Here is a 22,033-nt window from a genome sequence, read left to right as displayed (position 1 = left end):
AAGGGAGGAGGGAGGAGGGAGGAGGGAGGAGAGAGGAGGGAGGAGGGAGAAAAGCAGCAAGCGGATAATGTGGTTACCTGTCCTCGAAACACTTTGGCAGCAAGCGCCGTGTGGGAGAATTTCAAAGGGAGGAGCTGGACTGTAGCTGAAGGGGATTGAAGCGTTCCGAAGTTGCGAAAGTTGGGGCTCATGGCCACGAAACCTTGAAAGCGATTGTGAGAAGCGAGAAGAGGAGAGTGGAGGGAAAAAAGCCAACGGGAGAAAGGGAGGTGATGAAGTAGACTTTTCCATGGTGTGATCAGGCATGAGGGAAGCAAAGAAAATGGAACCTGGATAGAGTTCGATGGGGGAAAGAGGAGGAGAGAGGAGGAGGAGGAGGAGGAGGTGGAGGAGGTGGAGGAGGAGGAGGTGGGGGAGAGTCAAGCACTGTTCACCTCCTCCACTTATCGTCGGGTTGACCATTCGACTTGTACCGGCCATGAGGAGATTAATCTGCAGCTTCTTCTTAATTGCAACGTCATCTCCCGACACAAGAACAACCTGCCGGTACATCGAGCCGGATGGGATCGCTGCAACTTGCAGATCTTGAACGTCGACGGTTGTGGAGTTCTGCGAGGGGAGGGTGAGGGAGGAGAAGAAAAGGAGCACGGAGAAGCTATGACGAGCTCTGAGGAGGCAGGAGGAAAAGGAAAAGGGAGAGGCGAGACGGCGAGGAAGGTGAATAGGAGGAAGCGCGAGAAAGGGGGGGAGTACCTCGAGCCGTAAGGCATCGTGAAGGAACTGGTTATGAAAGGCATTCATGTCCTCCTCGGTGAAATTTGCGAAGTTGCTGATCGCAGTGGTCCGGCAGAAGTTCATGTTGGAGATGTTGCCGTTGGGGTTGCACTCCTGCCAAGGTAGAGTCATGCAGAGCAGGACGGAACGGAGGGAAGGACGGAGGGAACGCTGTGGAGAGAGCGGGAGAAGGCTTGTAAGGAAGAAGAACGAGAGAGAGGAGGAGGAGGGAGGGAGGGAGGGAGGGAGAGGGAGGGATGGAAAGGAGAGAGGATACGTCGTGGGAAAACTTGATGACGACTGAGGCTGATCCGATCCCAGGGGACGTCATGGCGACGATCTCCACGTCCGAACGCACGACATGCTGAGGAGGAAACGACTTTCCGATGGCGAGTTCGCTCCTCATGCTCCTGCTTGCACCAGCTCAGTACCAACTGACTTCGCGCCCGGCCCGTCACCTCCTCCCGGTGGCCTGGAAGAACTGGCCCCTGATGGTCAGGGAGCTTCCTCCTGCTATGGGACCGAAGCAGGGGATGACGGAGAAGACGCGCGGGACGGGTACGACCTCGAGATCAACCAGCTGCTCGCCCCAGCTGCTCGTCGCCTCGTCGCGGTACTGCAGGAGGAGCCTGGTGGCCCCATGCGCGTTGAACTTGCTGCGCATCAGCAGGGTGCCTTGAGAGTCGATGGAAGGAAACTTGGAGAAGCAGGAGGAAGGAGAGGAGGAGCAGGTCTGCCAAAGGGAGTGAGCAAGCGATAGAGGAGAGAAGATTGTGGTTGGGAGGGAGCATGTGAATGAGAGTTGGGGGGTTGCGATCAGAAGGAGAGCAAGCATGAACAAAGTTGAGCACGTAGCATGAAGCAGAACAAACATAGAAGGATGTACAACAAGTGAAGAAAGCAGTATAGCAAAAGACATAGCATAGCAAACACAAAGTAGTACAGCAAACATGAATAAGATACAGCAAACATAGAACAAATCAGCAAACATCCCATGATATCCCTGTGTGCTGTCAGCCACACCTGCGACGCGCACACTGTCGACGAACATGTCTGCATGTCAAACAGTCCTGGGACGAACAGACTCTCACTGGTGAGGGGGATCGAAACGTTGAAAATCATCTCCTATACACGAACACGTCAGGTCCTCCCTACCCTGTTGCCTCGCTCCCTTACCTGCCATATTTCTCCTCCTTTCCCTGGTATCAAGCTCTGCGCAAACCGATGGATGCGAATGAGGCCAGCATTCTCCGACACCTGGCAGGCGGTCCGGTCCGTTCAGGAGAAGCGAAACATGCAGTATGCAGAGATGGGACACGAAAGCGAAGGATGAAGAGGATTAATCGAAAGGAAGAGGATCAATTTGAAGGAAGAGGAGGAGGAGGGAGAAGGGAGGAGGAGGAGGAGGAGTGAAGAGATATCAACCGTCAGCGTAGCAGGGAAGTTACACAGAGGGTCCATGTTGTAAGGGATGACGTGGATGAAGACAATGGAGGACGAGGAGTCTTCCCCGCCGTTGTCAGTCCCCCCGTTGTCGCTGCGAGCATGTCAGACCCCCCTCAAAAAAGAGCACGAGAATACCGTAGGAGGAAGTGGATGGTGACAGACCCTGTGCGGAAGGGCTCGAGCCTGACGCGCAGGAGGCCGTCTGGCATGATGAGCGGGGGCTCTTGGAAGAGGACGGTCTGAGAGGCGATGCTGGAGATGGTGACGGTGACTTGCTGGTAGTCCTCGTTGACCCCCGCGGAGACGTTTTGCAGGAGCGGGAGGTACTGGTAGAAGGAGGAGGAGGCTTCGAAGAGAGTGACCTTGCTCCTGGTGAAGAGTACGGGAGGGGAGTTGGTCTTGAGAATCTTGACCAGCATGCTCCTGCTCGTCGTGTCGATGCCTCCCCTGCTGACCCCCCCTGAGTCCCTCATCTCCACCGTCACGTTGAGGACGGCATGCCGGTCAGGTAGCGCCTCGAACGTCAGGCACCCTGAGGAGGAGAGGACGGGAGACTTCACGTTGAGCGTGCCCGAGCACGTCTGAGCGGCGCAAGCCTGACAGTACTGCGAGACGAGCTGCTGCTCCAGCGTTGCTTCTCCTCCAGCTGTGTAGAGTTGGGACAAGTCGGAGAGGATGTAGACTTTGGGAGCGGAAGCCCCGCAGACGAGGGAGAAGGTAGAGGAAGCAAAGAAATCGCCCAGGTTCAGCTTGATGCGCTGAAAGTCTACAGGAGGAGAGCTCTCGACCACTTGGATGTTGGAGATGAAGAGGTCGTAAGTCTGGTTCCTCTCGAACCACTGGCACTGATCAAGAAGGTTTTCGAGTGGCTCCTTGCAGGTGAGGGAGGTGGCCAGGGAGGAAGAGGGGGTGGAACAGACAGACTGGTTGCCGACGATGCCCTTGACGAGAGGACGAGCGTCGCTGTAGACGGAGATGAGGGGGGCGAGGTCGAAGTAGGGCTGCAGGTTGACTGGCTCGACCACCAGCGTGAAGGAATTCACCTGAGATGCTTTGCCTGTGGGATCGAAGACGGAGAGAGGAGGAGGAGAGGAGGACAGGGAGTAAGGCGAGAGGGAGGAGCAAGGGGAGGAGAAGGAGAAGGAGGAGGCAAGGGGGGAGAGGAGATATCAGAACGAGTAGGCAAGAGGAATGTCTCACTGTTCTTACCTCCTACGATGTTCTCCACCAGCACAACTCTGAAATTCACGTACCCTGTCACGTTCCGCGCCACCTCGAACGTGATGGTGCCGATGTAGCCGTCATCCGATTGGATCACAGAGGTTGAGGGAGGAACCGAGAAGAAGCTGCTCAGGTCTTGAGCACAATTCTGCTCCTCCCCTGTCGCGAGCTGGTTGCGCACGCAAGTGCTGACGTTGAGGACGAAGTGGGTCGACGCGTTCTCCTGGTACCTCCCCAGCTGGCTCACCCTCGTTGTCACTCCCGGCGTCACGTTGGTCGCAAACACCAGCGTCTGCATGCCGGAGTTGACGACGGCAGAGACGTCATGGGGGACGAAGGCAGGAGGGTCGTCAACAGGGACGACAGTCAGCAGGAAGTAGCTCGCTGCCGACGAGCCTCTCGTCGCCTGCCCGTCCTGCACTAGGACGCGGAACACCGCAGATCCCACCATGTGGCTGGAGGAGGAGAGCTTCAGCTTGCCGTTGCTGTACAGGACCGGAGGCTCCGACAGGAGCCCTGGGTCCCCCGAGATCTGATGGACTTGGAGGTTGACGGGCTGGCAGGAGGGACGAGGGAACAAGTCGCATGCAGCCTCGAACGAAGTCTGCTGCGTCCTCACGCCAAGGACCGACCTCCACTGGCTGGTAGTTGCGTTGCTGGATGCCGTGTTCAGCACATCGAAGGTGCTGACGTCGAGGAGGAGGACCTCGGAGGCTCCCCGGAGGTCTGGGTCGCCGGCAGTGAAGTCGTCAGCTTGAGAGGAGACGGTCAAGTTCGGCTTCAGCCAGCTGACGACCTCCTGGAGGTGATCGAGGACGGGAGACTGCAAGACTGAGCTGACCGTCCTGTCAATCCTTGCTGCTGAGATCACGTACGACCCCAAGGTGATGGGGGCGGCGCTACAGATGGAGGGGGCGAGGGTGCAGGACTGGCTCGCCGGCTCGATGACAAGGAGAGAGGAAGTTCCGTTCATGCCGGAGACGACGGGGAACGACCAGTCGAGGCTGAAAGCGCCGTAGGAGGAGGAGAAGCAGAGGAGAAGCGTCTTGGGTCCTGCGGAGGAATCGGGGGGAGGTACTTCGACATAGAGGAAGGAGGAGCGAAGACCAGCGCTGATGCGGAAGGAGTAGAGATGGATATCTCGCTCCTCAGATGTCAGCTGGTGTCCTCGTAGGGTAGCCTCCGTCTCGCGCGTCAGGGTGGTGAGCTCGGTGAAGCCTGACGCGTTCCACTGGAGCACAGCAGAGCGAGGGGAGGAGGCCAAGCTCTGAGGGCAGGACAAGGAAGAACTCATCCAGTCCTTCCCGCGGACCTGGCAGCGGGACTGAGCGATGGCCAGGTAGTGCTCGTTGCCAGACTTGAAGTGATGGAGGGCCCGTGCTCCGTTGATGTTTCCTACACTTGCGTTGGTGCCACAGATCAAGGAGGAGGAGGAGGAGGAGGAGGAGGAGGAGGAGGAGGAGGAGGAGGAGTGGGGGATCCATCGGGCGACTGGCTTTCCCCTCGCAGGCAGAGTCCTGGCGTCCATGCGTTGAAAGATGCAGAAGTTGCAGAGGGAGGCGTGAGGGTCCGTACAGGAGATCCCCTGCAGCGGACATGCTGACGACGATGCTGCCTCCCCTCCGAGGTACTTGAACACAAAGACGGCGTTACAGTCAGCCTGGTCGGCTATGACCGCAGCCAGAAAGCATCCCTCATCCGAGGTTCTGAACGACTTGACAGATAGGGAGAAGGACTGACCGGCCGAGTACCCAAAGGTCTTCTCGAACCTTCCTGCCCTTCCCACGATACCGACGCGCGCATCTGCTAGCGAGGCGCCGGGAACAAACCTCCAGCCCTCTAGCGAGTTGATGCCACTGCTGGGAAGGGCATTGGAGATGAAGAGGATGTCTTGAAGCGGGCAGGTGCCGCCTGCAGCTGCAGGACAGCTGCAGGAAGTTTGTAGGTGGTCGATGTCAACCGCTCCAGCTGAGGGAATCAGCTGAAAGATGTCAAAACCGCTCCCAGCTACGACTGAGCTGTCGTTGAGCCGGGTCTGGCCGAGTTTGTTCCACAAGAAGAGCTGGATGTTTGACGTGCGGTTGTCGTACGTGTCAAACGCGACGGCAAGAAAGTCGTCTCCCGTGGAGGCGGCGGAGAAGTGAAGGACGCGGCGAGGGTGGAGGAGGTCGGTAGGAAGAGCCTGGAAGGGAGACAGGGAGTGGTGGAAGACGAACGCTGTCTTTACGTCGTTCCACTCGAAGATCATCACCTTCCCATTCCCGTTCACCACCGACATGGCAGCGGCAAGGTACGTCCTCCGCACCCCCGACAAGTCGTCGATGAAGAAGGAGGTCAAGTCAAGGATCGCCTCCTCCTGCCGCATCGCCTGTACACTCGTCCAGTCGTCCTTGAGCCTGTCGTACCTGAGCACCTCGATGACGTTGGGGACAGACTGCGGGAGGGACGCCAAGGAAGCGACCAAGTACGTCCCGCTGGGCACAGTGAAGCTACATCCTCCTCCTGCTGTTAGGTTCTTCCCGTCCGCTGGGATGGTCTTGACCCCTACAGAAGCCTCGGGGTCGATGACGTCAGGGAAGATCCTCTCCCCGTTCTTGATCCGGTCTACGAACTTCAAACTCCCGTCACCTGCGTCCCTGGAGAAGACGGCGAAGCCTTGGTCGAGGAAGCCGGCGACGTAAAGGTGACGGTCAAGAGCATCGAGGAAGAGGCCTTGAGCTCCGAGGGTCCCGTCGATAAGCTTGCCTGCCCCATCCCTCATCCCACTCACAAACATCCCCGTCCTGTTGAGGCTCCCGCTCGGGATGGCGCGGGTGAAGACGATGACGCTGCCGCGTTCGAAGCTGGAGACGTAAACATGCCTCCCGTCCTTGGTGATGGCGATGTCGGTGAGAGCGGCGAGGTTGAACAGGTCCGTGACCGTTTCCTCCTTCCTGTGCGACAGCAGGCCGGTCGTCTGGTCACGGTCAAACAGCAGGATGGAGCTGGAGAGGTAACTCGCTACGTACACATGCTGCCCATCCGGTGAAACAACCAGGGACGATGGTCCCTCCAGCGCCGCAACCTCTTCCACCGTTCCAGTGGAGAGGAGAGACTGCGAGTTGTCGGATGGCCCGTACCACTGCCGCCATCCCTTGGCAACCAGGAGAGCGCAGTCCTGACACTTGCCACAGGTTGCGGGGCAGACGACGCAGCTAGGGAAGCTCTTGCAGTCAATGCTGGAGCAGGGGACGGAGATGTTGAAGGTGAGGAGAGTAGCTGGTGGCTGATCAACACAGATGCCATCTTGGAAGCTCCTGTAGAGGTTCGAGCAGACCTTGCAAGTCCCACATGTCTTGGGGCACTTGTCACATTCGTACATCTTCGTCTTGCTGCACCAGCCCTCCTTGGTGTCTCCCCCGAAGTAGCTGCAGTTCTCCATCGGATTGTCGAAGCACACGTCCTCCGACTGCGAGTTCAGCAGGGCCACCATGGGTTCTCCCGTCTTGGCCGCGAACGGCAGCAGGTCCACGGCAGAGGTGGATGCGAAGGCCTGACCCCCGGCCAGGTCCTTGACGAGTGTCTTGACCGAGTTGACTCCCTGAAAGAGGGTCCCGTTCCATCGCAGCATCATCGACTGTGCCAGCCGCCCGTCCACGTCGCGAGCCTGCTCGAGCTCAATCTTGAGGGGGGAGGAGGTCAGAAGGTCGTCCGCGAGCAGGCTCGCTCCCTCCGGTCCGCAGGTGGGCGTCAGCTGGAGGGGGTCGTCGTAGATGCACTGCGAGGCGTTGCCGGTCTGAGCCACGAAGAGGAAGAGGTCGTTAGGGTAGGCTGGGCTGAAGGCATGCATCCTCCTGGCCCCGTTGGTGGGGATGAGCTGGAGGAGCTCGAAGATCGGCCTCCCGAGCTGGTCCGCCTTGACCTCCAGCAGAAGGGAAGTTTGCGCCGCCTCCTGGGCGAAGGCGAGGAACTTCCTGCCGGAGAACTCGAAGTAGGTGACGTCACGCGCCCCCGAGGTTTCCAGCTCGTACACTAGCTGCTGCTGCAACCTACCATCGGAGGCCAAGGAGAGCATGTAGACCTGGCTGCTGGTTGTCTGCTGGACCGCGACGAAGTTCTGGAAGGAGGGGGAGTTGAACGCCAGGGCCCCAGGTGAGCCCCTAGGAGGACTCGGCAGCAGCTCTGTTCTGCTCTCGTTTGCGCCATTGGCGACCGCCAGATATGTCGCTCCTCCTGCCTCGAACTGAACGACCCGGGAGGAGCCGGCGGTACTGAGGGTCGTCACTCCCTCCAGGTCCACATAGGATGTGCTGGCCACTAGCTGGGCTCCGCTGGCTCTTGTCAGAGTGATGCAGGGGCCGTACCCCTGTCCGAAGGGAGCAAGAAGGCAGGTGGGGTCCCCCTCGCACATCTTAACCAAGTTGAGGCCCTGGAAGGTACCTGAGGCGTTTCCGAAGCCGACGCGGAAGTAGATGCTGGCAGGACGGTAGAAGAAGAAAGTGTTGTCGTCCTTGTAGTTCCACAGGCTCCTGTTGTGATTCGACTGCTTTGTGTACAGCCAGAGGACCAGGAAAGGCTCCTGCGTGTAGTGCTGGCCCCGCTTCTTGATCGACACTGCGCTCACCGCTCCCTCCACCACGGCCTCGACCCTCGCGCCCAAGACGTCTACGGGGACGGTGGTGGAGTATAGAGGATCCACGAAGGTCATCCAGCAGTTCTCGCCGACCTGCCCGGGAAGGACGACAGAGGTCAGCTTGCTGGCGTCCAGGACGACCGACTGGGGGGAGGCGTCGAAGTTCACGTTGACGACGCCGAGAGCGACGGGCTGGCAGTTGGTCGCGCTAGTGCACTTGCCTATCTTGACGGGAACCTTGCTCCTCCTATCGAAGCAACACCGGTTCACTCCGCCAGGGAACGGCGTCATGTACATGGGAAGCGTGCAGCTGGAGGCGTTGGTGGGGTAAGGAGAGCACAGGAGATCCTGTACAGACTTAGGGTAGACGGTCAGGTTACCGTACTGGCGCAGAAAGACCTTGAAACCAGCTCCCGTCCTCCCGCAGAAGCAGCAGGCGGACGAGGCGTTGGCCCCGTTGAAGGGAGGCAGCATGTAGGAGGCGTCGGTGCCGTTGAACCCGCTGAAGTTCCACCCGCTTCCGAGCTTGGGGAAGAAGGTGCCGTTGTAGAAGGTGCCGGTCTGAGAGCAGAGCGAGCGGTTCTGGTAGATGGCGCAGGTTCTGTTGTAGATATCCTTCCAGTCAAGGTCCCGGCACTTCCTGCCGTTGGGCGTCGGGGCGACGCAGAGGGAGGGAGAGACGCTCCAGATTGTCGACTGCTCGGAGTCGGGGTTGAACCGCGTACTCATCCAGCACTCCCCAAGCAGGGAATTGCTGTTTGGACCGAAAGTGATGGCCGAGCAAGACTCCAGCAGGCAGACCTTCTTGCACAGCTCGAGAGTTGTGGTGGGCACGGCCCCCTTCCAGGTGCTGCCATTGAGGAGCCTGTACGAGAAGTTGCTCAGGTTGGCGTTAAGCACATCCACCAAGACTTCGTACGCGTCCCAGCTGGAGGGCAGCAGGCTGTCGTCGCAGTTCTGGACCATGTAGCTTGCGTACTCCGAGCTCTTGACGATGGTGGAGTAGTGCTGCAGCTTCATCGACACGTCGACCCCCTTAGACTTGTTGGTGGTGTCGTCGAACTTGGTCACATACTGGGCCGTCTGCACGCTGTCCTGGAACCAACGGGCCCAGTTCTTCTCGACCGTGAGGACGCGATCGGACTGGCGGACCTGCCACGAGGCTTTCTTGAAGTCATGGTTGACGTAGATGTAGTCGAGCTGCATGCGAGGCATGATGATGGGCTGGATGCTGTTCTTGTCTGGAACTGGGTCGACGAAGGTCACCCGGGGGATCCGGGTGTACCCGTTGCCACCTACAATGACATTGAGAGCGGCGGGCCGGTACCGAGCTCCGATGGACTTGTTGCAGAACGAGCTCAGGTCAGGTACCCACGTCACGTTGACCTGGGCTGGTACTGCCCCCACGGCATCCGGGAGCTCGACGGAGGCTACAGTGAGGTTGCTGAAGCAGTTCCCCTGCTCCAGGAGGAGGATGGAGTTGAGCGAGAAGGTCGTGATGTACTTGACGTCCAGCTTGGGGGTGATGTCGACGTCCTGGATGCTCGTGAAGCCGATAGCTGTCTGGAGCACTTTGAGCTCGGTCAGGTTCCCCTTCACGTCGTAGTATGCTAGAAACCCTTGCCCTGCCGTCGCTGCCTGCCTGTCTGCCGCACCAGACGCTGTGATGTACCCGGCAGTGTATCCCTCCCCTCCATCGACGATCCGCAGCTCGGAGATGGTAGTCCCGCAGCTGCACTGGTCGTCCTCGACGTCCAGCCAGGGGTCGGAGGTGTAGTTGGAACCATGGTCAGCAGCCTGGAGGAACGAGAGGGAGCTGAGGGACCCGTTCTGCCTAACTGTGTAGCTGACGGAGACGCTGCGGCCGAAGCCGTTGCGGTGGAAGATCCTTGATGGCCGGTAGCACCTGTTGGAATGGGTCAAGTTTGCGCCCGTAAGGGAGGAAGCGAGGCGGATGCTGGTGATGGAGTTGGTCATGGATGTGTTGTAGCAGCCGGAGTCGTCCACCGCGCATCCCCTGGGGTACCTGACCTCCACCTGCCCCTGCACCAGGAGCGAGCTGCAGGCCAGCTCGTGATCCAGCTTGCACTGCTTGCTCGGCTGGAACGGGTCACAGCTGGCAACCTTGCAGGAGCTGTCAAGGCCTGCTAGTTGCGAGCCGAGGCCGTTGATGGGCTCGGACGAGTACCCGGCGCCCTGAGAAAGGATCGAGGCGCAGGAGAAGTTCTGGTCACATCGAAGAGAGCCGCCCACAAAGGAGTTGGTGGAGGGGACGAAGACGAGGGGAGTAGCTGTTAGGGAGGCCCAGAACCCTGAGCCCTGCTCGGCGACTATGGCAAGGTGGCCCGACACGTATCCCTGGCCCGAGAAGGTCAGGCTGATCCTGCGCACTGCCCTGTCAGTCCTCCAAGGGAACAGCTGGACTTGGCCGTGGTAGTTGGCGACGGCGATGAAGACAGCCGGGGAGACCGAGGAACCACCGGTCACGTTGACCGCAACCAACTGGGTTGCTCCGCTGGTGGGGATCAGCTGGAGGGGGGAGGCCTGCAGGGTAGTCTCGTCGAAGAGGGAGAGACTGGAGAACGTGTTCACATCAGCCCCGTCCCAGTAGTTGGCCATCGCCATGACCCTTGACCTCAGCACAGGGTCTCTGAAGAAAGTAACCTCCGCCGTCCCCAGCCCCACCGCCTCCCTGAAGGTGAACGGTTTGTCCCGCACTGTCCTGCCCCTCGCGTCCAGCTGCTTCACGAAGCTCTGGGTGTAGAAGACGAAGTAAGTCACGTCCCCCCGGGCCCCCGTCAGCTCGAACTCGGTGCTCCAAAGCTTGCTTGAGAAGGTCGACCCCGCCACGCTTCCCTTGGTGCACCCGAACCCGAGCTCTGCGAAGCAGACGATCTGCCACAAGTTGGCCCCAGGAGACGCCCAGCTGCTCTTCTCCACCACCGCAAACTTGCTCGTCCTGTAGCCCAGCGGCCATAGCGGGGTGCTGCACTTGATTGCGCAAGAGACGGTGGTGGATCCGGTACAGCGATCCTTCTCCAGTATTGCCCTCGTCTCCACCGAGTCAGCCCCAACTATCCACCTGCAGGCGTACAGCATGCTGTTCTTGAACGCCCCGAATACCTCGAGGGTGTGAGGGTCAGCAGCAGCCGAGCTAAGGAGGGAGGGAGAAGCGTCGTTCGTGGTGGTCTCCGCGCGAAACCAGTAAGAGTCCATGGAGAAGGTAGTGTTCTTGAAGGCGCTGCGCGCGTTGTACGCCTCCTCCACCTCTGACCCGTTGAGCCTCACCCTGTACATCTTGAACGTCGACATGATTCCCATCAGGTTGTAGTTGACACCCCCCAAGGAATCTCTTCCTCGGCCTAAGGTGAAGGTACCCACCCTGTCGGAGGCTGCGCGCCCGGGGTAGTAGATCTCACAGGCAGTCGGGGGGGTGCAGATGGAGACTTTGCCGATGACTAGCGAGTTGACGTAGATGAGAGCGTCGAATCCGTCGAAGGTGAGGACGATGTGGTACCAGGACTGAGTCTTGAAGGCAGGGATGCTTGCTGTAACCGTCTGCAGCCTCTGCCCAGCTGTGATGATCACGTCCCACTTCAGCGTGCAGGACGAGGACGTCTGCGAGTAGAACAGGCTGGTGCCAAGGGGAACCCCTACGTCGTTGACAAGGGAGAAGATGCCCTGGTCGGCGGCTGAAGCCAGGGGGTAGAACAAGACCCAGGTCTCGAACGTGACGTTGTTGGTCGGGAGGAGCGACAGGATGGAGGTCAGCGACCGGGTCACGAAGAGGCCGCTGGTGAACTCGGAGGGGAACTGCATGCCCTCGTCAAGCGCGTTGTTGAGGACGAAGGAGTTGAGGTTCTGCGGGTTCGCGGTCATCTTGCAGACGTCCAGCTCGGCGTCTGGAAAGTTTCCGGTGAGGTCGCTGAACCTGCCAGGCTCCACTGATACGGAAGAGGTGATGGTAGAGCCGCATATCCTCGTCAACGTGGCTGCATCGTAGGAGATCTTTCCTTCAGCCAGTGAGCTCCGGAGCTCCCAGTAACTGCCAGACGGTCAGAGATGAACATGGAAAGCAGGACGAGAACATGGAAGCGGACAAGAAGCGAGAAGGGCGAGGAGGATAAGTGGAGAACAAGGACGAGGACGAGAAGTGGTAGATGAGATTACGCGATGGTACTGGGCCACAGGTAGCCGAGCTTGTTGGCTTGGATGAATTTCTCCACCATGTCCGTGTTGGGGTCGTTCCAGACGTCGAGGGGAGCCCCGGCCCTCTCGTTGGAGCAGCCCTGACTCACGACGAGGAGCTGGCCAGTAGCAGAGTCCAAGATCGTACTCGAGCATCTGCGGGGCGAGGGGGTCAGCGACCGGGAGTGAAGAGGGCTAATAGCCTGTGGGAAACTCACGGATTCTGAGTGCTGAATGAGCTCCCCTGGCGGTAGCGAAAGCGCTTCTCCTCGTTCCCGCGGCGATCCAGCAACTTCATGGTCTGCGGGGCCCCCTGGTGCTCGAGGATGGTGATGGTAGAGTTGAGGAACCCAGCCACGTACGCGTGGTCGAGCTTGGGGGACCTGGAGGGAGCAAGAGACGAGGTCAGACCGTGGGAACAGGAGGGACTAGGACGAACATCGCGATCTTGGACTGCGGCTCCAGCCCAGGAAAGGAGTAGTAGCTATCTTTCCTGACTCCCTGGAAGGCAAGTCGGTCTTGGCTGTCGAGAGAGAAAATATTGAGGCCGTAGGGGAGAGCAGCGCCGGATGTAACTTCCGTCGCAAACCCCTCGAGCTCGATCGCCCCGAAGTCTTCGAGCACCTGCAGGCAGCCAGTCAGCAGGGGAGAAGGAGGACGAGGACGAGGACGAGGACGAGGACGAGGACGAGGACGAGAAAAGAAAGGAGACGGGCGAGGAAAGCAGGGGGAAGAAGAGGAAAGTTAGAGGACGAAAAGGGAGGTCACGGATGAGGCAGAGGAGGGAGGGAAGTGGTAGGAGTAATGAAGTAGAACAGAAGGCGGAAGGTGAGAAGAAGGAAGCTGGGAGGGAGAAGGAAAAAGTGAAGAGGGGGGAGGAAAGGGAGCGTTCGCTCACTTGGATCTCAGCTCTCGATGACGTCACGCTGCAGGCCTCGTTGGAGGAGACGACCTGTGCTTCGTTGGGACAGGAGCAGGAAGCTGAAGTTGTGCCAGTGGTGCACTGGACGCTGCGCTTGAGGACAACGGAAGGACTTCTGTTCGCTCCTTGAACGATGATGGTGAAGTGCTGGAGGGGCGAAGAATCGTTTCCTCCTGGACGAAGCACCACGGTCAGACAACTCCCACGACCCACTGGCCCCCTTCTCTCTCTCCACTCTGATTTCCCTCCTTCTTCCTCCTTCGCTCCTCCCTCCTTCTGGTTGCCTCCTCTACCCTCCACCTTCTAAACCCTCCTCCTCTTCCTCCCTCCTCCTCCTCACCATATTGTGTTCCTCCATCGTCAACCAGCCGCACTGAAATCAGGGCCTGCGCGAACGTCAACAAGGAAGCTCAGAGTAGGGAGAGGAGGAAGAGTGAGGGGAGGAGGAGAAAGAAGGGGAGGAGAAGGAGTAGTAGCAGCAGTCCGGCGGCGGTGGCGGCAAGGGCACAAGGACAATCGGCAGATAGAGGAGCAGGAGGAGGACATGGGATACCTCTCCGCTCTCGACCGGGTTGAGGATGAATTGAAGGGCTCCAGAGGTGGAGATGGAAGGGAACTCATGGAAGAGCAAGGGGTTTCTCTCCACGAAGAGCTCGAAGGAAACTTGCTGGCATGCCCGAGCATACACTGCCTGCTGCTGGCAGGAAGCTGAGCCGAGGCAGTTGCCGCAAACTTCGCGCTCGGGGAGCCCTGGGAGGATGTCCGAGGCGAAGCCGGGGAAGAGGAAGTTACAGCCGGAGGGCGCGGAGAGCGAGAGGTTGGGAAAGGAGAGGTCCCACCCCCCCTGAGCCCTGCAGAAAGTTCCTTGAAGGACCTGGAGGCTGGGGGTCAAGAGGGTCAGGCAAGGGAGAGAACGGGTCACCGTGACGTTGGACTTGAGAGTAAAGGATGGCGCCCTGTGAGGACGAGAAGAGTCAGAGGAAGGCGGGGGACGGGGGCGGAAGGGATGAAGATGAAGGGCACAGGAGCTTGAGAAGGTGATACAGCAACAAGCAGGACAAGAAGCAAGGAGGAGGAGGAGGAGGAGCAGGAGGAGGAGGAGCAGGAGGAGCAGGAGGAGGAGAACTAGAGGGACAAGAAGGAACGACAAACATCGTGTCAACTCTTTTCGCAGCTCAAACTCACGTGTTGACAGGCAGGATGTGCACGACGGTAGGGACAGAGAACGTCGGGATGCCGTAGACGAGCAGCAGAACCTGACGAGGCGTCAGCGCCGACGAGAAGTGGGAGGAGGAAGCTACATGAGCAGGAGAGAAGCCAGTAAAGAAGTCTCTTGTTGTGATGGAAAGTGAGCGATTGGAGAGGAAAGAAGCTTTCAGGATGAGGAGATCGTAGTCGAGGATGAGCTGATATTCGGACTGCATCTGCATTATGATGTGAGCGACAAGAATGACGGTGGCGTTGTTGAACAGGAGAACGAGGAAGAGGAAGAGGACGAGGACGAGGACAAGGACAAGGACGAGGACAAGGACGAGGACGAGGACAAGAGGACGAAGAGCAGTACCTGACTCCAATCTCGTGCAACGCACTTGCAGTCACGGAACTTCGGGTCACATTGCAAGACACCCTGGGAGTCCCTGGCGCTGACGATCTCAAGGCCGACGAGCATCGGGAGGAACAGGCAGGGCCAGTCGCTGAACTCGGAGACAGCAGTCGGGACCAGATTCATCCCGCTCCCTCCAAGCAGGCTGATAGATGATGTGGCGTTGAACAGCGGGGGCTGAACGCAGATGCTGAGGTTGTGAGCGACGCGCCGATTGTCAGCGAAGACGTGCAGCAGCTGAAAGTCGTAGCAGCCGAGAGCCTCTGGCGTCAGCTCGAAGGCGAGCTCTCGGTCGCGGAGGGCCGGGGGGGACACGAAGTCCAGCATGAGCGACTGGTTGACTGGGATGACGGAGGAGTTAGCGTGCTCGCCTGGGAAGAGGGTGAAGTTGGAGAAGCGGTAGGCATTGGGCCCGGAAAAGTTGCAGGAGCGCAGGACGGGGAGGTAGAAGCTCTGGAACCTGTCTTCGAACCATGGGGACCTCGAGCTGCAAGCCAGCAGAAGTCAGCTCCTACCCCACCAGCGCCACGTCACTCACGGCATCATCCTCCACTCGTAGTCGCCGTCGCAGGACGAGCCCTGGATCAAGTTCAAGCTGGACTGGCAGGTGGAGAACCCGCGGTCCAGGTCACAAGGGAACTCCACTGCGAGGTGAAGCCGAGGAAGCGACTGGACACGGATGGTGAGGTTGAAAGGACTGGCGTCCCTCCCCCGATTCTGCACCCCCCCGCTGTCATGGAGGATGACGCGGAAGGTCCCCTGGCCGAACTTGAAGGGGGTGGGGGTGACGAGCAGGTTCACGTCCTCGCCCTGGGAGCAGAAAGACGCCACGTCGACGAGGGAGACATGGCAGAAGAAACGCATCTCTGCAGCATCGTCAGCGGTCTGCGCGGGGAAGATTTCGAAGTCGAGACCTCTAATCAGGTCGGGCTCGCCGTCCACCTGCTTCCATGAGAAGAACATCATGTCCTGGTCTTCTTTCCATCCCCCCTGCACCAGACCGAGCTCAACACACACACTCGACCCTCCAGGACCGAGACGTACCCCAGACAGGTTGGTCGCTACCTTCCACTCGACCACGTTGACTGCGTTCTCCTGCAGGAGAATCTCCCCCGTCCACGAAGGGGAGAAGACAAGAGTCGGAGGGTCGTTCACGGGTAGGACGCGGATCGTCAAGAAATCTGCCGATCGATTGCCGACGGTGACGCTGAAGTTCGCAATGCCATTCCTGTTAGCCATCAGCTGGAGCAGGAGGTGGTTGTCCTGCCGTGGATGTGAGCTGCTGGAGATCTAAATTCTCCCGGTCTACCTGGATAGCTGGAGGGTCCGTGAACAGATCGGTCGTGGTGAAACTTTCCGTCAGACTGTTGGAGGGGACCTGAGAAGCACATAAGGGAGGGAAGAGGAGCAGGCGTTTCCTTACCCTGCTCCACTGAAGTTTCATAACAACGCCATGGGACGTCTGAAGTTGTGGGTCGAAGGCTTGAAAGACTTGATTGTCCACGCAAGTCAAGCTCAGACAATCTTGAAAGAAACGTCAGAAATCGTCACGGTCGAGACTGGAAGACGAACCTCGGATACAAGAAGTATCGTCTTCGAAGACAGCTAGACACGTCCGTCTCAATCTGAAGGCACCTTGAGGAGAAAGATCTCAGAAATCTCAGAGCGATTTCGTTGACAAGTTTACCCAAGTCCACACATCGCCCTGTTATCTCTTCGAACCCATTCACACAACTGCAGTTGTCCGCCGAGATGCTCCCAGGCGCTGAGCTAGCGTTCGGCAAGCATGGCATGCAAACGTCACTCGAGGTTCCTCCCAATGTGCCCGAGTACTTCCCAGCCGGACATGTCGAACAAGCAGAAGATCCCGGCTGGTCGTTGTAGTGACCTGCAGCGCAGTCCTCACATGCACCTTGCTCTGCTGAGGCCTTGAACTTCCCCAGCTCGCAAGGAGAACACGCGTTCTCCAGAAGAATGTGACCAGGCGAGCAAAATAGACATTCGTTTGATGATTTGTATGTCGCCTGAGGGCAGGAGCTACACACCACCTCTCCGGCTACGATCTTGCCGATGCTGCTGTTGGAGCATTCGATGAACGGGATCCTATCAAACATGTAACGGACGATCTCCGCATCAGTCCTGGAAGTATTCCAAACTCGAAACTCCGACAGGTTGCCAACAAAAGGCTGGCTGTCAGACTGCAGATTTCGGATCCACAGCACTCCAGGTAACGTAGAAACGCTGGGCAATACATAACTGTCTTGCAGCTGACCATCAAAGTAGAAGATCAGCATTGAGTTCGATTTGACGATGGCAAAGTGATGCCACGTTGTGTCATTGCGCTTTGCACAGATTCCATTGGAGGCCGTTACATCGTACTGCACCCCGTCATACGTCATGAAACATCTCTCTGTCGCAATCTCGCGACAAAAGTTCAAGATCAAATCATTCTCGCGGCTGAGCACGCTGAATATACAAGTGCTGTCATTCATCTGAGCCCAGAACTCAACCGTCAATTCAAAGTCGGAAGATGGGCTTGGGAAGGAAAAATTCGTGCTGAAACAATACTGATCTACCGTATCAAGAAAGCGAGCATAACTCCCATGAATCTTGAAATCGGGCGGGAAGCTTGCAAAGGACATCGAAGCGCTCTCAAGGTCATTGCCATACCCGCTGTGATCCACCGTATCGCCTTCGAAAGGGTACAGCCCTATCAACCTGCTCTCCACTGCTCCCACGAGTACCAAGAGCACGCCAACGGCAACTTTGAAGGACATCTCAGCTAGCAGACTGCTCCTGGGTTCAGGCACAGACAGGAGGACACAGGTCCTGCTCCTTACAGCTTGCCTCTCCCCCTCCCCTCGCAGGAAATCATCAGCTCCTCCTCCCCTTCACCGCCATGTCTGCCTCTTGGTACGCAGGGTGACGCATAACAGAGTTTAACACAACTTGACTCGGGGCCCCTCATCCCCCCATCTGCCGCACATTTCACAATGTCGGATTTCAAGTGCACTCACGGTGTTGGTCCCGGCGAGTTCTCAGGAGTCCGGGTTCCGAGTGGTCACTGTGACACACTGTACGGTATGCGTCACCGGCGGCGTCACGGCGTGGTACCGTCACCGCCGGTCCGCCGGTCCGAGTCTCAGGCGCTGCCCGGGCCAGACACTGATGTGCTCCCGGAGTCCGGGCCGTGTTAGCTTACCTCAGGGCCTGTCTCTCGGTGCCGCGTCACTGTGACAGCACAGTGTGACTCCAACAGTCCGAGTCAGTGACGTCCTCCGAGCAAAAGGAGCTTTGCTCGGGGCGGCCCCTCGCCGCTGGCAGTGCCATCCCGGGACCGGATCGTGCGGCAGCGACGGCACGGTGCCGCAAGTTGACACAGTGATGAGAGTCATCGGCGGCACGGTCCGAGCTTCAAGCCCGGCGTTTTCAAAGCAGCTGTCTCAGTGGCCCACTGACAGCGGCGGCCAGTACCGTACGGTCCGGTCTGCGCTGACTCAGTCCCGTGCCTCAGGCTCCGATGGCCGGACTCCGGGACCATCCAACGGCCGGGCCCCCGTCGGACTCCGCATTCAATCAGTGATCATAGGCCGGATTGGTAGGTTGGAGTCTCAGGCGTGACGTGACTGAGCCTAAAGCTCTTACTGCGGTCGCAGTATGTGTGCCCTCATGCTGCAATCATTTACAATCATCACGTAATCATTTAATCCGTCGAAAAAATATCTTGCTCTAAGAGGGTGGAAAGCTTGATCTCCTGAAACATATCCAGTGAGATCGATATCGTTTCTCATCAAACAATGGTCAACCTGAGCCTGGCAATTCCTCAGACTTAAACCTGGTGGTGTGAAAGTCAGCATGAGGACTCAGTTCACAACCAACACGGCAACCTGTCAACGCATAGATGACACCCCAGTGAGCAACCACGACGATCCTCTGCTCTTCTCGCGTCTGTTAGTATCTCGTAAGCAATCCGAGGGAACCATTCCAACATCATCGGTGGGCTTCACCTTCAGCCAGTTCTTGAACTCCGTCAGTCGTTTCCTGGATAACGCACGTATCACCAACTCAGTCCGTGGGTCGACGACGGACTTTCACCGGAACACCGATTCTGGTTCTCCAGCACAGACGTATCGACCAGGACTGCATTGCAAGGTCACACAATGACAGCAAATGACCAGGATGTCTCAAACCTCCGCCACTCCTTCGTCTGCCAGTCATCCTCAGTCGTGTACCACCAGACGTCCTCCATGTCCCCAAACTCCCAGGAAGGATACGCGGACCGCAGCTGAGACGTCGGAGTGCCAACATCGGAAGACAGCCACATCCTCTCCCTCACGAGTGGATTCACTCGACGCGGGATGCACTTCAAGTTCTCGCCCGAGAAGATGAGTTGAGCCGTGTCCAGCGCACGGGAGAGTGGGGAGCTGACAATAAGATCCAAACCTTCTCCGTTCTCCTTCCATGTCTCCACTTGCTCTATCATCGCCTTGCCCAGTTCTGCTGCTTGCTCCTGCCCCGTCACCGTCAATCTCGTGTCCCTCATCCCCGGATCCACAAAGTCCTTGCTTCCGTAAGGCACCGACCGGAGGTACTCGTTCATCTCCGTCACACCATGTCTGATGAACAGAACTTTCTTTTCCCAGGGCATCCTGCTGGAGGGACTGTCTCCTGCCTTGTCAACAAGTCCTAACATTCAAGTTACAATGTTCATACACCTAGAAGCAAGGTACCGATGTTTATTGAGATGTCCCGACGATTTGAGTTGATAGCATCAAACTTAGCAGCGATATCACTCCCGGCGCTTACTCCAGACTGTTGATTAGGAAGACTCATTTTCAGTTTGTTCATCAATCGATCACTTTTGACTTTCACACGAGCGAAACTAGATGAGGCTACAGTACATGTTTGGGTAGTTTGCTTTGAGGGTGAGAAGTGCAATACGGGAACAAAACAATTTGCCGGAAAGACCTGTATCAAGAAGACTGCAGACATGAGCACGTTGCAGAAAGAAACTTTATATGCTGCATGATGATCGGCAAAGCTCATTTTCCTGTGAAAAAAAGTCTTTTACCTTCACCGACTCGAACCCTCAGCTGAAAGATCCCTTTCAGTCACCATGCCCCTCCCTTCCAACCTCCCCACCTTGTAACTGCCGCACTATATCTTTCCCCCTATCCCTCTTCCTCCCTTCAACGTATTCTCCCTCCTGTTACCCCCGTCCTTTGGCTGTCACTACGCTTGCCCCCAGGCCTCAGCCCTCCTCCCAAACCCATGTTTCCCTCCTCCCATGGCCTCCACGTATACCTCAAGCCCCCCTCAGAGTATGCTATTTCCTGTAACCGAAAGCGGTTGCCATAACGAAGAATTAACGTTCGTAACGTCACGCAACGGATGAGGCTTTTTTTTTCGGGCACGAGAGGCGTCTCACAGATCGCAGACGATGCCGCAGAACCCCATCTCGAAGAAGCGCAAGGTATGGCGGCGGAGGGAAGATACATGCGATGATCAGCCATGCACGGGCGAAAAACCTGAATGATGTGCAACTTTCAGTGCGAACAAGAGAGATGGCTTGCTTGTAGTGGTTGTATCTGCACAGTGATAGGTTGGCTCTGTCTGCACCTTTTCATTGAGGAGCAAAACTGTTCGATACATTTTTTTGCTTTCCCTCTGTATTCAGACGATGTCTTCATGTATATTGATTCATCACTATGTGTTTGACATATTGTTTCAACCTCCGTGAGACATTTTACCTGACATGACGGGTCCTGCAGTTCGTACAAGACGGAGTGCTCTATGCTGAGCTCAATGAGATGCTCATGCACGAGCTCGCTGAGGATGGCTACTCTGGCGTTGAGATCCGCCGTACCCCCATGAGGACGGAGATCATCATCCGTGCCACCAGGACCCGCGAAGTTCTTGGCGAGAAGGGTCAGCGCATCCGCGAGCTCACTTCGGCTGTCCAGAAGCGTTTTGGATTTGCTGAGGGAACCGTGGAGATGTTCGCGGAACGTGTCCACAACCGTGGTCTCTCTGCCATGGCTCAGGCTGAGTCTTTGAAATTCAAGCTTCTCGGAGGTCTTCAGGTCCGCAGGGCCTGCTATGGTGTCATCCGCTTTGTCATGGAGAGCGGTGCCCTGGGGGTTGAGGTTATAGTTTCTGGAAAGGCTCGTGTTCAGCGTGCCAAGTCGATGAAGTTCAAGTCTGGATTTCTCATCACCACTGGTAGACCCGCTCAGGTTATTCACTCGCCGTGGAGGTTGTTGCCCGCTGAAGTTACGTCAGGTGTTCATCGACAAGGCTACTCGCCACGTCATGATGAAGCAGGGTGTTTTGGGTATCCGCCTCAAGATTATGCTTCCCCACGATCCTGAGGGCAAGAACGGACCCAAGACTCCCTTCCCTGACACCGTTACCATCCTCGACCCCAAGGAGGACAAGCCCCCTGTCGTTCCAACCAAGGTGAGCAAGCAGATCTGACTGGCAAATTATCTTGTTCTTATGCGATGCTGTAGGGTGACGAGAAGGCTTTCGCTGCACCAACCATGGGTGCCCCTCGTGCGATGGGTGCTGCTCCCATGTACCCTTAAGCATTTTAAAGGAATGAACTACAAAATGAATCTCGATGTGTTGACAATTTATTGACAACTGTGCGATGATATTTCTAGATTATACTGCCAACAATCGATCTGACTTCCATTAGAACAACAAATTTATCCACGTCTGTTCATGTGTTAGCATGGTCAAAAATTATCAATGGTCATGAAAAATGGTTACCCAGGCAACTTCTTTCCATGACCCATCAAGCTCCACACGCTGTATCCAACAGAACCCAATCCGACGACAGCAATAGTAGCAGCCATAAGGTTCACAATGCCATCACCCTTGCCTGCAGCATCCTCGTCAACTTTGTGTGGTGACCCGGTTGGTTATGTACCCATCTGATGGACGTTGGCAAAGAACTTGCCGTAATGAGCCTGAGCACCACGCACGAGGTTGGACATGCCTGCAAATGAAATCAGCTGTTATGATCAAATCACTCGGGAAAATCTGTTAGTTCTAGGGCGAAAGAGGCAAAACCAATACAATACGACGAAATCATCATCATTTTCTTCTTGCAATTGTACTACAATGCTCAAGCACAGATTCATCTAAAAACACGAGCCTGCGCTTATCACGCAAGTAAACAACTACCTGAGCCCTGTCTTGACGAAACAAAAGTACAATTATGCAACAACTTCAACGCAAAACTACACCAACATTCAGGGGC

General features: G+C 57.3%; 3 protein-coding genes across 3 annotated transcripts in view; 1 reads left to right on the top strand and 2 right to left on the bottom strand.

Annotated features, from left to right (window-relative positions):
* The window catches only part of GUITHDRAFT_137031 (hypothetical protein), a gene marked incomplete at both ends in the record, with an annotated part of 19,481 nt that extends 1,938 nt beyond the window's left edge, over positions 1–17,543 (bottom strand). Inside the window, 25 exons of the mRNA XM_005835007.1 lie at positions 78–202; positions 435–609; positions 754–888; positions 1,052–1,184; positions 1,233–1,507; positions 1,798–1,899; positions 1,951–2,031; positions 2,200–2,311; positions 2,356–3,277; positions 3,430–12,098; positions 12,224–12,397; positions 12,460–12,624; positions 12,681–12,865; positions 13,140–13,336; positions 13,504–13,549; positions 13,717–14,119; positions 14,349–14,587; positions 14,728–15,253; positions 15,305–15,756; positions 15,832–16,029; positions 16,076–16,144; positions 16,190–16,290; positions 16,339–16,401; positions 16,454–16,654; positions 16,679–17,543. Of these exons, the coding sequence (XP_005835064.1) occupies positions 78–202; positions 435–609; positions 754–888; positions 1,052–1,184; positions 1,233–1,507; positions 1,798–1,899; positions 1,951–2,031; positions 2,200–2,311; positions 2,356–3,277; positions 3,430–12,098; positions 12,224–12,397; positions 12,460–12,624; positions 12,681–12,865; positions 13,140–13,336; positions 13,504–13,549; positions 13,717–14,119; positions 14,349–14,587; positions 14,728–15,253; positions 15,305–15,756; positions 15,832–16,029; positions 16,076–16,144; positions 16,190–16,290; positions 16,339–16,401; positions 16,454–16,654; positions 16,679–17,543 (14,613 nt within the window). The remainder of the gene's footprint in view (positions 1–77; positions 203–434; positions 610–753; positions 889–1,051; positions 1,185–1,232; positions 1,508–1,797; positions 1,900–1,950; positions 2,032–2,199; positions 2,312–2,355; positions 3,278–3,429; positions 12,099–12,223; positions 12,398–12,459; positions 12,625–12,680; positions 12,866–13,139; positions 13,337–13,503; positions 13,550–13,716; positions 14,120–14,348; positions 14,588–14,727; positions 15,254–15,304; positions 15,757–15,831; positions 16,030–16,075; positions 16,145–16,189; positions 16,291–16,338; positions 16,402–16,453; positions 16,655–16,678) is intronic.
* Positions 17,544–18,469: 926 nt separating this feature from the next.
* Positions 18,470–19,599, bottom strand: GUITHDRAFT_106163 (hypothetical protein; the record flags this gene model as incomplete). The annotated part of the gene is made up of 7 exons (XM_005835006.1): positions 18,470–18,520; positions 18,573–18,601; positions 18,654–18,714; positions 18,774–18,807; positions 18,862–18,906; positions 18,957–19,452; positions 19,497–19,599. The coding sequence occupies 7 exons, from the start codon at positions 19,597–19,599 to the stop codon at positions 18,470–18,472; spliced, it is 819 nt and encodes a 272-aa protein (XP_005835063.1).
* A 607-nt stretch (positions 19,600–20,206) lies between these two features.
* RPS3e (small subunit ribosomal protein S3e, cytoplasmic) lies at positions 20,207–21,353 on the top strand (the record flags this gene model as incomplete). Its single annotated transcript, XM_005835005.1, has 4 exons — positions 20,207–20,239; positions 20,538–21,002; positions 21,049–21,225; positions 21,279–21,353. 4 exons carry the CDS (start codon positions 20,207–20,209, stop codon positions 21,351–21,353), a joined length of 750 nt encoding a protein of 249 aa, XP_005835062.1.
* Between the last annotated feature and the right edge of the window lie 680 nt (positions 21,354–22,033).

Source organism: Guillardia theta (assembly GCF_000315625.1).
Source record: "Guillardia theta CCMP2712 unplaced genomic scaffold GUITHscaffold_23, whole genome shotgun sequence".
In the NCBI taxonomy this organism is placed as follows: domain Eukaryota; class Cryptophyceae; order Pyrenomonadales; family Geminigeraceae; genus Guillardia; species Guillardia theta.
Note: the sequence above shows the minus strand (reverse complement) of the source record. Positions and strands in the feature narration are given on the sequence as shown.